Below are 14,303 nucleotides of genomic sequence, written 5' to 3' on the forward strand. Positions count from 1 at the left end.
TGTGCTGCACTGTCATATGTGGACTTGAGAAATGTAAATTGCAACTATGCTTGGGTAGCAGATTCTTCTACTGTGTGGGGAGGGGTGGAGGTAAGTTCTGCTCCTTGTTTTTGACAATAGGGCTGCTTTAGATGCGTTGGGCAGCTAGCTCTGTATTGTGACCTCCATTGAGTGAATTGGCAGCCATTTTTGTTTCACCACTTGTTCCGGCAAATCACTTGGCGGCCATGTTTGTTCTATCATGACATTGCATTATTTGGTAGCCAGCTTTCCATGGCAGCATTAGTAAACGCCACCTTTGGATCATAACATCCATTCAATTATTTGACAACCATCTTTGAATTGATCACAACTTTAAATGACTAGGACTGGGCTGGGAACTGAAAAGAGGGCTATAACCAGCCTTAGTTGAAGTCAGTGAATGTACCGAGCCAGCCCGACCATCTGCCGTTGTGGTTTGGGTGTTCCCCTACTCAAAACAAATGGGAAAATATGGCACAAAAGGATGCATATTACACACAACTTTCTAAATATCTTGGCTAAAATGCCAAAGGTTTGTGAGGCGGTTCCAAAGAGGCAATAATCAAATACTCCAATACATCATGTTTGCCGCAGGGCCTGGGGACCGCCCCTGCATGGTAGCAATGCGTTGTATAAATCAACATAACATAGCATATCATATCATAACATAACATAGTATCCAGGAACAAAGCTTCTCTGTAACAAGAAATGAGTGCGCCTGATCCAAATCATGTTATGCACCACAGGTAAGAATGTATGCCGAACGAGAGGCAGTCCCTGACTGAACAGCGTGACCGACTAGAAGAGAAAATGGCCGCCCACAATACAGCGTGACGGACTAGAAGAGAAAATGGCCGCCCACAATACAGCGTGACCCACTAGAAGAGAAAATGGCTGCCCACAATCATATGTCAGGAGAAAACAGTTTTGAAACTGTGCCAGAACACAGTGGCCTGTTCCTGTGCCAGGTAGCAGGTCATCAATGCTTCTCTACAGAAAATTACGTATAATTGATGTTACCACATGCATAGTGTTGTTTAAATATTCCAGTACACCATGGGTGATATGGGTCTATTCAAATATTCCAGGGCGCTGCGAATAATTTGTGCCAGCCTGTCAGTGTGTTGCTCAAGTAGGGCAGCGTTCAACGCAAAATGCCAGATTGTTCAAATTGCTCAAATGGGCCAAGGCTTCATTCAAAGTCTAATGCCCGTTGAAGGCCGTGCCCCGTAAAGCACTATTGTAATGGCCATTAGCGGTTGAAGCCACCACAGCAGATCAAGCATTAACATCACTGCTGGTGATCCTCATGGCCTAACAGCAACCATCACCATTGCTGGGGATCCACGTGCCCCCGCCCTGCAACACATAAAACACCAACGCCTTTGGTACTAATCCTCATAGTCCCCACATCATGCAAAGCGCCCCTGCCAGTAATCTAAGTAGCCCCAATCCTGAAAAACGCGAATCACTATTGCCAGTGATCCACTTTCCCAACACAACCTGTACAGCACAATCACTAGTGCTAGCAATGTGCATAGCCCTTAAAGAAGGTAAATAGCCATGCCATTCCTACTGAACACGATTGACATTCCCAGTAATATAAGTTGCTGCAAAAACACAACCACCAATGCCAGTAATCATCTTTGCTAACACAACATGTACATCACCATCAACATTATTAGTAATATACTGAAGAGGTTGGGGAGTTTACCCCCTCCTATAAAATACATGACACGGAAGAAGGCCAGGAGACGCGGCGATCACCCATTTGGACCGATTCCCAGTGCTCCAATGATTTACAAGTATGTCGAGAGGTATCCACTCAGCCAGCCCTACAGACCAGGTGTGGTACAAATCTACACCAGAGGGGACAGGAAGCCCCAGGCTGCAACTAAAGACACCTCAATTGTGCGTATCGATTAAAGCGCCACAAAGCCATGTTGATGACGTCGATAGAGACACCACGACCTAGTAGCGTTAGACATGAAGCACACATGCCCTCCGCACTTCGGGACATAAACACGCACTCAAATACATGAAGAACACAAGCGTACATTTCTATAGAGGACAGATACATATACATACTGTCATTGCTTTTATTATTTTGCCATTAGCTAAACGCAGCAACTGCAAGAAGCAAGAGTTCATGAACAGAGGTTGCAGATGCTTACATGCAAATGACCTTATGGAACCACAGGAGCACCTGTGGGACCTGACAGAACCAAGTGTGACTAACCTATGGAGAATGTAGAATAGTATGAACATTGTAGAAGCCGCATTATGGTTTAGGAAAATTACAGCTGGCCACAAGCCTCTCAACAAGAACCGAGCTGAGCTGAATTCAGACAGGACAGAGAGTAAGATGTGTGGGACAGGACTCGCTGCCAAGGCCACAAGATACAGATGACATTAGCACCAACTGCAGTAAATGCAAATAATACCTCATAATTCAGAGCTGCACAGTTCAGAATCATGGTCTCGGAACACGTGACCTGGCCGAAGCAGAACAATGGGAAAGGTTGTCAGTCTCATATTACCAGACAGTAGATCACAACACATATGTTACAATGTGAGACAAGAGTTACACCAAGCAAAAGAGCACTCCCATAGACTAAGGTGGTACACACAAGTTACAATGCAGACACATAGTCATTCATATTACCTTGAAAAGGTACACTGAGAGCTGTGAACCTTAGCGGATCCCAACCCTGGGGACGTCATCTCTAGCCAATCACAGTTTAGTACTCTGGGGGAGGGTAGCAATGGGCAAGAACCAATGTAAGACCCTCACAGTGCAACATTGTTATAGATCACTATCTATGGACCATTGGAGAGCCAGTAGAAAAAGACATATAGGCGACCATATAGATGATTAGGCTCCTGATGGCCAATCCCAGATGTCAATAGGTTTCTAGAGTAGGGCCCGGGTTGTAACATCACTCTGGCACAATTAGGATACAAAACTGGCCTGCGAGCCAGGAGAAGCTGAGATGTCCACGGATTTCTTCTGTCCCTGTGCTGATTCCTGTTGGTTTTATTTGTAATAAACCGCAGTTTGAACTTGCTGTTGTCTGGGATACCCCGTTTGTCCTGTGGAAGGTGTTGGGCCTTCCGAAAGTCTGCAATCTCCTAGTGGCCCTCTGGCATACCTGGGACTTTGTCCCAACAGTACATAGCCCTTAAGAATGCAAAGAGTCATTACCATTTCTGCTGAACACCATTGCCATTCCCAGTAATGTAAATTGCAGCAAAAACACAACCACCAATGCCAGTAATCCTCTTTACCAACACATGTACAACACCATCGCCATTGCTAGCAATGTGCATCGCCCTTAAAGAAGGCAAAGAGCCATTACCATTCCTGCTGAACACCATTGCCATTCCCAGTTGTAGACTTCTACTTGTAGCCTCTTCCTCATGCAGCAGCCTCACTCCCTCCATTCTTCGCGCATTTCCCTCCCCTCAATGTTCAGTTGTGCAACATACATGGACCCCTTCCTGCAGCCACGCCCTCACTAACAAACTTTCCATACACCCTGCAGTTCCTCGTGGCCTCCTTCTACAGCCGCTAGCTTCTTGCACACCCTGTTCTCCTCAATTCCACAGGCCGATCCCTCCACACCACATTGCCTTCTCTCTCGGCTTCTGCTCCATCCCTGTTCTCTGCCTTAGTCCCCTGTGTCCCCTCTGCCTTCCCCCTCTCCTGTATCCCTTGATTCTCTGCTGGTGCCCCTGATTGCCCCCCACCTTAATGAGCCCATTTCTCATGCAGCACCTCATACCTCTGCTTCCGCCATATGTGGTAAAAGTAGGTGAAATGGCTCGAGGTGGCTTGCTCCCCTACTCCAAGGCACCGAACAGCCCAAAGCAGCCCCCAACCCCTGCAGACCTCCAGGGGAAATCTTGCTTTCCCAGATTGGGGGAAAGAGACAGATGAGAGGGAAAAAATGAGGCCACTGAGAGAAAATCAAGTTCTTTATATGGCCCTATAGACTGAGAGAGAGTCATTATCGCTGGATAATTACCTGGGTGAAGGGTCCTAATCCCAAGCGATAATAACCCCTCTCTGGGTCCACAAGAGTATTTGGACATGGTGGCATTAGCCATATAGGTTTTGCAGTCGTGTTGGGTGAAGTAAACATTTTAATAGTGTGTAAAGCAAATGCATAAAACGTATTAATAACAGGGTCGTCATCAGAAGGCAAGAATGTTCTTTGTACATTGTGCTTATGTAGAGGAGGTTTATCGTGAGCATGCGTTCGTTGTAACTTAAAAGGGAATGGATTGCTCTGTGCTTTAGCTTTCATTTTGGGGTTTCAAATTGACTTCACCTGTCTTGTCGAAAACACAGTGGGAAAAAACCCACCATGATGTCCTATCCCCGGAGCAGGCACTTGAAAGACATGTGGCTTCTTGCAACCTCTGCCATTACAGGAGAAAGGTAAGCGCTTTGAAACACATTGTGTATAGGCGCTATATAAATGAACCATCATATCATATCATTATATATATAGTCACATGATGTTGCAAGTCAAACCTCTGTACCTGGTGGTATGTCTCTTTAGCACTGGCCTTCAAACTGTGGTGCTGGCCCCGAAGGATGTTCAGGGGGGCCGAGAGGCTCTTCCAAAAGGAAATGCATTGACTGCTTTTAAAAGAAAATATAAGCAGATATGGAATGGGGGGACTTGGCAACAACATTTTACTCAGGGGAAGGTGGGGTTAACATAAAACATTTTGAATACCCCTGCTCTACAGTGAGTCAGGGCGTTTTCTAGCATCTTCCTATGGTGTCTTTCCTTAGGATCGAGGCCCCTTAACGTCAGGCCTCAGGCACGTATCATCCTGCCTGCGGGGGCTAGGATTCATTTGGTTACATTGGCTTCATTTGGCCCCCATCCTCCTGCACTTTGCCCCTCTAGAAGGATGCCGGCCTTATCAAAGACTAACAGTTATTCGTGTGCCATCAACATCCCCATCACTGCAATGTCTTAGGCCTGGACTTTCATTTGAATTGCGTGTTTGCTATTGTACTCAGCACAGCTTGAAATGAGCATGTTCCCTGATCATCAAGCAGGCCAGTCAGCCTGTTATCTGATCATCAAGCAGGCCAGTCAGCCTGTTCCCTGATCATCAAGCAGGCCAGTCAGCCTGTTATCTGATCATCAAGCAGGCCAGTCAGCCTGTTATCTGATCATCAAGCAGGCCAGTCAGCCTGTTATCTGATCATCAAGCAGGCCAGTCAGCCTGTTATCTGATCATCAAGCAGGCCAGTCAGCCTGTTCCCTGATCTTCAAGCAGGCCAGTCACCCTGTTATCTGATCATCAAGCAGGCCAGTCAGCCTGTTCTCTGATCTTCAAGCAGGCCAGTCACCCTGTTATCTGATCATCAAGCAGGCCAGTGCCAGTGCAGGTTTTTGAAGCACGCGTCTCAAGACGATTCTATCTTTTCCAATATACTAAGGACACTTCGTTTTTTGAAAAGGTGTTTGCGAAGTGTTTTCCCAGTATCGCAGATTCCCAGCATCCAGAGTCGCTCAGGACTCTTGCCACCCGCAGCTTCGTTCCCAGGAGGGGGCGGAGCTTGGCGGTGCACACGTGAAGCATCACGTGACCAGAACTGCCTGTAAAACACACCCGTAATCAGGCGAGCGGTGCATTCAAAGACACTTCGTTTTTTGAAAAGGTGTTTGTGAAGTGTTTTCCCAGTATCGCGAATTCCCAGCATCCAGAGTCGCTCAGGACTCTTGCCGCCCGCAGCTTCGTTCCCAGGAGGGGGCGGAGCTTGTCGGTGCACACGTGAAGCATCACGTGACCAGAACTGCCTGTAAAACACACCCGTAATCACCCTCGCGGCGTTGAGCCCGGCAGGGGTAGAGGGCGTTGGCTGTTGAGCGGCTGTTCGGCGGATGGTGGCACTTAACAACTTCTGCCCCAGGTAATGGTTGAACTTACAAAGAGGAGCTGCAGCGACTGAGAAGCCAGCGGAGTTCGGCAGTGAATCCAGTCTGCCCAGTCCATCTCAGAGCATTCTCGGCCGATTGCTGTCTGTGCATCCGGGTAGCGCAGAGACTTTACTCTCGGCCGTAGGAGCACACACGCGAAATCGCGTGCGGAAGCAGAATTCCAAAACGGAGAAAGGTAAGCCAAGTGAACATTGCCTTACTAATAACGTGTTTCCGTCGAAAGCTGATCCGCGTGTCACTGGCTGTACAACGCCGGGAAATCTGTCCTCGACGCCGCGTGGAGCTGAGGGGAGGGTCAGAACGGCACAAACTGTAACGTCTGACAAACAGACACTGACAATGTCAAACACCTCCAAACAGCCCCTATCAGTGACACCCGAGCATTCTGGGTTAGCCGAGGTTGAGGCTGTGGCGGAGGTTGAGGTGGCAGCGGTGGCCGCGGCTATCAACACACCCCCAGCACTAGCCTGCAAAGTGGTAAAACTTCCCAATAATCGTAACATTGAATCCGATGCAGCGTCACAACCGCAGGAAAATACTCCATTACAGCATGCACCGAAGTTGGCGCCTGACTTAAGTGTCTCAAGTGTTACACAAGCAAAAACTGAGCATTTACTAAACTACGGTCATGATCATGCTACGTGTGTGCCGACCATTCTCCCTGAAATTATCTTAATCGACTTATTGGAGCCTCCGCCAACAGCATACTTAGATGCCTCTGAGACCTTCCTGTTTGATATAACCGATAACCGATGCCGATTTGTTGGCAATGCGGTCTCCGTCAGTCGGACGCATGAAGTCACCTGTAATGCAAACTTTTTCCACGCAGGCTGATGCTCCATTACATAACATTGAGATGCAGCATGGCCACACTAGTACATGGGAAAAAATGGCGATACCGTCTGACATGAGCCCTGACATACACAAGGGAGCTTCCCATTTGTATGCAAAAACACCAACATCAAAACTAACCGCAAATAAGGTTGCTGAAAGTGTAATAAATTACGCTAAAAGTCGTGCTACACCAAATGTGTTGGTAACCTCTGGAAATGAAATGCCTCTGGCAATATCACAACCATTATCCAACATGACTACATCTATGCCAGTTGACATTGCCGCCCGTGAAGCACGACTAACTGCTCGGCTAAAATCGGATTTCAACCTGATGCGTGAACGCCTAAATGAAAGCTTCTTAACTAATAATGGAAACGTGTGAACTCCTGGGCGCAAAGCAAGTACTCACCACAAGGAAACAAATCACCCACCTCATCAAGTGGTAATTCCATCGAACCCTGGCACCACAGTGGGTCGTATAAATCTAGATGTGTCGGATGTCTCCCACCAAAAAAATTGAAGGAAAAAAACTGACACTGAAAATCAGGACGACTCTGAAGTCAGCCAAACTGCAACCAATCCTGCAGGAAATAGACCAATGGAAAAAAATGAAAGTAAAATATCCGAAACCTCCAAGAACTGCAAAGGAAACATTTCCATTGCAGCAGGAATTCTGATTCATAATAATGTTTTGGCGGCTACTTCAATAGCCCTAATGCCATTTATGAAACTATATATATATATATATATATGAGACTCTAAACGATACTGTACGCGATCAAAATTCTATTTTGGTACTGTTAAACAACAAATTGTCAGCATTAGAAATACGCAACGAACATCTAAGCAATTGTTTGGATCTAGAAGCTGCATCAACTCATCAATGGCACTCTTGTCTAATTGAAATAACCCGTAGGGAGTCTCATGAAAAACTAGACCTTGCTGAAGCCCTAGTAGAATGTACTAAGTGGCTCAGGCACAATGTTGCTACTCATCCACTCAGCCACGTAATGAGTGAGCCTGTAATCGGTAGTGGGCGCTACCGTGATCAGGGTCTGATGCCCCCGCAACAAAGAAGTTGCGATTATCCACCGCGTTATCAAAGGATCCTGAGAAAAACTCTAAACAAAAGGAGACTCGCGGTGTAATAACCACCAAAACGAACGAGGCAACTACGACACCTGAAATCGCTTATCCTCTTGTTGCAGAACCTACCATTGAAGTAAGACCGATAGCGGATTCTTCTACCTTGATTGACAAACACAGTATTCCTACTTCAAGTACTGAGGCATCAGTGGTAGTGTGCAGAGCAGTGACAACTGAAGAGCACCCTTCTTCCCTGAGTGCACTGGTGAACCACGCAGTACTAATAGAGAGAAAAATCTCTTTTGACATATTTTCAGGAACAGCGAAAACTATCAATCAACCAAAACTCCGGCCATATTAAAGGCAAAACAACCCAGCGCTTTGAAAAAAGCAAAGAAAGGCCCGGTACCAAAACGTCCACGAACAAATGAAGCAAAAAAGTTCATAAGAAATCTGACGACTCCTCCACGTTTTGTGGTATCAAAAACCACAGCAGAGCCAAAAAAACTGGATGTTCAACCTACTGCTAAAACGCAATTAGTTCACAACGTAGATAACTCTGCTATACCTACAAAACGTAGAAGAGAAGACATTAGCCCATCTATTGACCAATCTACGGTAGAGTCGATTGATCTTTGCGATTTATCAACCCACTCGGTAGAAGACGAGTATGAAACAGAGGGTGCCTCTCATGGGAGAGACGTGTCGGAAAAAGAAAGTGTTAGGACCAAATCACCAAACAGAGATGAAAGATTCGTCAAATTGGACCGTTACCCAATTGGCCCTGCTGAGTTACGGCCAGTGAGAGTCGAAAAAGGACGTGCCACACTTTGTATGGACAAGTAAGACACAAAAAGCAAACTCCAGAGAGTCTCTGACAAACCGATATTAAAACTTAATCCTAAGTACACAAAGGCGCAAACAAAAAACTTAACACAACACGGTACTCAAAGCAGAGTTGAACAACAGAAACCATTCAAGGAAAGTCTGTATAAACTAGAGCTCGAAAATATTCTTGAAGACATAAACGAAATAAATCTAAACAGATCAAATGTGATGAAATTGCTGCATAACCTACCTGCCCTGAGGAACATCCGATCCGATGATATCAGAATCGTTGAATATAAAAACGAATCAAGATCAGACTGGGTAATCTTGCACATGCGGTCTAAAACAGTAGCACAACCAATTCTTGATGCGAAAGACGACTTATTGTTCTATGGATTCAATTTAACATCTGCGATGAATTCTCAAGTCAATACTAACCAAACACTTAGAAATGGCCAATGCCAAAAGCCGAATATTACAAACAGGGCAGATCTGAGAAACCAACTTAAAACTCAACTATCACACGACACTGATGCAAGTCGACTAAGAAACAACATATAGGATGACACAGGGTCTAGGCATACGACCCAATTGTTAACATCATGGAACACCAGAGGTTTTGTCCATCTTTTCCATGAAGGAAGCACCCATGACATCAAAAGCCTGTTTATTTGTCTCCAAGAAACTTGGCTAAGAAAGATGCCATCCTGTGATGGATACACAATATATCTAAATGAGGCTGGTAAAAACCTCTTGGGACGCCCTTTCTCTGGCCTACTCGCCATGATAAAAAATTCGTCGGGATGGGAAGTAATTGGAATTGAAAATCCGAACCTATTTGTTCAAGCTATCACCCTTGAATTGGCTACAAGCAATCGACAGGGAAATAAACACAAACAGCATTTGTTGTTGGTAAACACTTATTGGAATCCTGTAATGATTTCTGATGAGGACTATTTGATGTCAATAACCACACAAATAGATAGCTGCTATGCTTCTTTTGGCGCGCCATTCATACTAGTTTGTGGCGATTTAAATTTTTCTTGGTTTGACAAAATAAATGAACGTAATCTGAACGATATGCAAGTGATCCCAACTGAATGCTCTGATCGCGGCACGAAATGGGCTTACGAACTAGCATCTCGTAATTGTGTATTGCTGAATGGATGCACTAGAGGGGACATCCCAGCTGCTGCAATGTGGCAGCGGGCAAATTCAACCAAAACCCTAGATTACATCTGGGTATCTGAGAATTTGCACGCTCTAATCTCAGACCTACAAGTAAGAAAAGCATCCAATAGTGATCATAATCCACTGATCTTATCGTGGTATATGGGTACAACAGCAATGCAACAAAGCTACACCACTCAATTAGATATTAACACCTCCCAAAACCGCATAAGGATAAATAATAGGCAGATTGACTCCATGACATCGGATTTCATTCAGGCATGTTCCACAAATCTATATGCAGAATACGCATCTCTCTTGAAACAGTACACTAACACAAACAAGAGAACGATAAGGGATCACATCCACCCTTTTAGTCCTGAACTAAGTGAAGCAAAGAAACTACTTGCAAGTGATGTGAAAAAACTAAAGGCTACTGGCGGAATTAATCTAACACTGCATTTAGCCGCCAGACGCCAACGGTATCGAAACTGGTTGAAGTCCTTTAAAATTATTCGTAATCAAGAACAAGCGGAACTCATGTTGCGCCTTTTAATTCAAAAAGACAGCTCCAATATATGGAAGATAATAAATAGCGGCCACTTGACACAATCAAACCACCTAGCCAATGGTGTGAATGCAGCCACTTGGATAAAACACTATGACGTTGTTTTCAATAGTAGTGGCGGTGATAACACTCCAAAGCCAAAAATAGACGAGTGCAAATGGAATGTCAAGGAATCACTTGAAGATATAACAGAAGCAATCCAGAAGTTAAAGTCATCACGAGCCGCTGGCCCCGATGGTGTATCAAACGTCATGCTCAAAACGAACAAAGAAAACTGGGCAAAGTTCATCAAGGTCCTATTCGATCAAATAGCCCAAACATCAAAAATCCCCGATACCTGGGCAAAAGCAATAATTGTCCCAGTGTTCAAAAAAGGAAACAAAGAAGATCTCGCAAATTATCGACCCATAGCGTTGTTAGACACTATGGGGAAGATCTTTGCTACATTCCTTCAAACGAAAATCGCTAGATGGGCCGAAACAAATGGGATCTACGACGTGAGACAAACTGGGTTCACCAAAGGGGTTGGCGTGGAACTTAATCTGCTTTTACTAAACTTGGCAAAACTAGACGCTTTAAAACATAAAAAAAGGTTGTTTTTAGCGTTCATTGACCTAAAACAAGCCTTTGATTGCATAAACCGCAATCTTCTGTGGCAAAAACTAAAGACGTGGGGATGTCCAAATGATCTACTGGCCCCACTGATGGCATTTCATGCCAAAACCAGCATTCGTGTGCGCCTAAATGCAGAAGGGGACTTAACCAACTAAATAACAACTACAAAGGGGGTAAAGCAAGGGTGCCCTCTTGCAGCTTTGCTGTTCAAACTTTTCATTTCAGATTTGCCTGAAGCCTTTTCACTAACTAGGTGTTTTCCCCCGAAAATCAACGGCACACATGTAACGCATATAATTTATGCGGATGACCTAGTGTTGCTTGACAGCACTGAAATAGGCTTACAAAGATCACTGGTAGCACTACAGTCCTACCTAATAGCAAACCACTTAATGATAAACGTGAACAAATGCCAGGTGATGGCCTTTGGACCTAACACTAATTCAAGAAAAGCGAGGTTCAACTGGAAAATTTACAAGGAGATATTGCTAAGAACTGATGCGATTCAATACTTGGGCATCTCATTCAATATATCAATCAGAGAATGGAGTTGGACAAATGAAATCATCTCGCGTATGCGAATGTTCGCACTACAAGGGCGCAAACTACACACAATCTATGGGAATTTTTCACTTCAACCGGTGACGACTTTCTACTTGCAAAAAGTGACACCAGCAATATGTTTCGGCAGTGAAACAGGGTGGAACATCAGCGCTTGTCTCTGGGCTCAAGTAGAGGGCTGCTTTTGGCGTAAAGTCCTCCAGCTGCCCCAATGTGTCTCAATGGTGGCCTTGAGACACGAATTGCCCCTAGATTCTCTGCATTCAACAGTATTGTGGAAATCTATATTATTGCTAAGGAAAATGAGACTATTCCCACAGACAAAGGCATACTCAATCTTGGCCAATACGAATAAAGATACATCCACCTCTCTGCTAGGCAGATGGGAAGAGAACCTATTAGGTATTCTGGAAGACGCAAATATAAAAATGTCTCTGGTCCTACAGACACCAAAACTGGCAAAAATAAAATGTATGCAATCAAAGTGGATCAAGAACGCGGAAAGACGATCTGCGTTACCCTCTGCAATTGACCTTGGTTTGTGTGAACAAAAAAGAGGCACTTTACCGAAATATCTGGCTAAATTTCTGTCAAACTACCACCGAAATACGCCTCAACCTGCACAATACAAAGCTGCGCATGAAGAGATTAAAAGATCCCATGATTATTGATGAAAACTGCCGCTTTTGCAAGCAGAAACCGGAATCCATTAAACATCTAATAATTGAATGTTCCCAGATTAATGACTTCTCCACCCTACACCTGGAAAGTTATGCCCCTAAAAAACGGCAATATGGTGGAGTGGTGGTCGTATTTGATCACGGGAAGAAATGTGCAGCTAACTTGTAACGTGATAAACTTCATGGATATGCTATTGATACAACCACCATAAACCTGGTCCTTCACCCTAAGAACGCTACCACAGATGGACTGACCAGCCCACGTCCGCATAAGTTTAGTGTAATGAAACTAAATGGAACATTACAAAAACTGCGAACAGTAAAAATATGTAATGATGTGGGTTGGGGAGTGGGAACGTGATTGACAAAAAGTTTGTTTTCTTTTACAAAACTAAAAGTCTAATAAATAAAAAAATAAAAAACATACTAACTATTCACTGCATCCGGAATGCTACTTCTGTACATAGCATTAACCCACCTGAAAGCGAGCACCAGCATAACTGGGAGCTCGGAAGGCGGGACCCCATGCTCTGACTCCCAGCATCCTCTTAGCACCCGTCTAGGAGACACGCGTGGGCTGAGGGTGCTTTAGATAAATGGGTAACGGATCGTATGCACCAGGGTACAAATATTTGTAATTTTTTTTTTAACAGTAGTTGGGCTCCTTGTTCACCACCTCCTTCTACTTGCACACCACCTACTTCTCATTGCACCCCTCCTGCTTCTCTTTGCACACTTCCTGCTTCTCCTTGCTCACCTCCTGCTTCTCCTTGCGCTCTCCAGCTTCTCTTTGCTAATCACCTGCTATTGCTTGTAAACCGCCACCTTCTCCTTAGTCACCGACTGCTTCTGCTTGCACACCACCTGCTTCTGCTTGCTCGCCGCCTGCTTCTGCTTGCTCGCCGCCTGTTTCTGCTTGCTCACTGCCTGCTTCTCCTTGATCACTGCCTGCTTCTCTTTGTGCACCTCCTGCTTCTCCTCGCACAACTCCTGCTTCTCCTTGCTCACCTCCTCCTTCTCCTTGTTCACCTCCAGCTTCACCTTGCACCCCTCCTGCTTCTCCTTGCTCACCTCCTGCTTCTCCTTGCTCACTTCCTGCTTCTCCTTGCTCACCTCTTGCTTCTCCTTGCACACCCCTGCTTCTCCTTGCACACTTCCTGCTTCTCCTTGCACATCTCCTGCCTTTCCTTGCTCGCCCTTCTCCTTGCACCTCTCCTGCTTCTCCTCTCTCACCTCCTGCTTATCCTTGCGGACCTCCTGCTTCTCCTTGCGGACCTCCTGCTTCTCCTTGTGCACCACCTGCTTCTCCTTGTGCACCACCTGCTTCTCCTTGTGCACCACCTGCTTTTCCTTGCGCACCACCTGCTTCTCCTTGCTCACCTCCTGTTTCTCCTTGCTCACCTCCTGCTTCTCCTTGCACACAACCTGCTTCTCCTTGCACACCCCCTGTTTCTCCTAGCACATCTCATGCCTTTCCTTGCTCGCTCTTCTCCTTGCTCACCTCCTGCTTCTCCTGGCACCCCTCCTGCTTCTCCTTGCACCCCTCCTGCTTCTCCTTGCTCACCCCCTGCTTCTCCTTGCGCACCTGCTGCTTCTCCTTGCGCACCTGCTGCCTCTCCTTGCGCACCTGCTGCCTCTCCTTGCACCCTTCCTGCTTCTCCCTGCACCCCTCCTGCTTCTCCATGCACCCCTCCTGCTTCTCTTTGCACACCTTCTGCTTCTCCTTGCTCACCTCCTGCTTCTCCATGCACATCTCATGCCTTTCCTTGCTCGCCCTTCTCCTTGCACACCTGCTGCTTCTCCTTGCGTACCTGCTGCCTCTCCTTGCACCCTTCCTGCTTCTCCCTGCACCCCTCCTGCTTCTCCCTGCACCCCTCCTGCTTTTCCTTGCAACCCTCCTGCTTCTCCTTGCTCACCTCCTGCTTCTCCTTGCACATCCCTGCTTCTCCTTGCACACCTCCTGCTTCTCCT

The 14,303-nt window shown here is 45.9% G+C and overlaps 1 protein-coding gene across 1 annotated transcript; it reads right to left on the bottom strand.

Annotated features, from left to right (window-relative positions):
- Positions 1 to 13,136: 13,136 nt before the first annotated feature.
- Positions 13,137 to 14,085, bottom strand: LOC138527215 (golgin subfamily A member 6-like protein 7). Its single transcript, XM_069638334.1, has 2 exons — positions 13,834 to 14,085; positions 13,137 to 13,766 (listed from the first exon to the last, which is right to left on the bottom strand). Exons 1-2 carry the CDS (start codon positions 14,083 to 14,085, stop codon positions 13,137 to 13,139), a joined length of 882 nt encoding a protein of 293 aa, XP_069494435.1.
- Positions 14,086 to 14,303: the final 218 nt, after the last annotated feature.

This window comes from Ambystoma mexicanum, chromosome 14 (genome assembly GCF_040938575.1).
Source record: "Ambystoma mexicanum isolate Mex_15411 chromosome 14, UKY_AmexF1_1, whole genome shotgun sequence".
Classification (NCBI taxonomy): Eukaryota; Metazoa; Chordata; class Amphibia; order Caudata; family Ambystomatidae; genus Ambystoma; species Ambystoma mexicanum.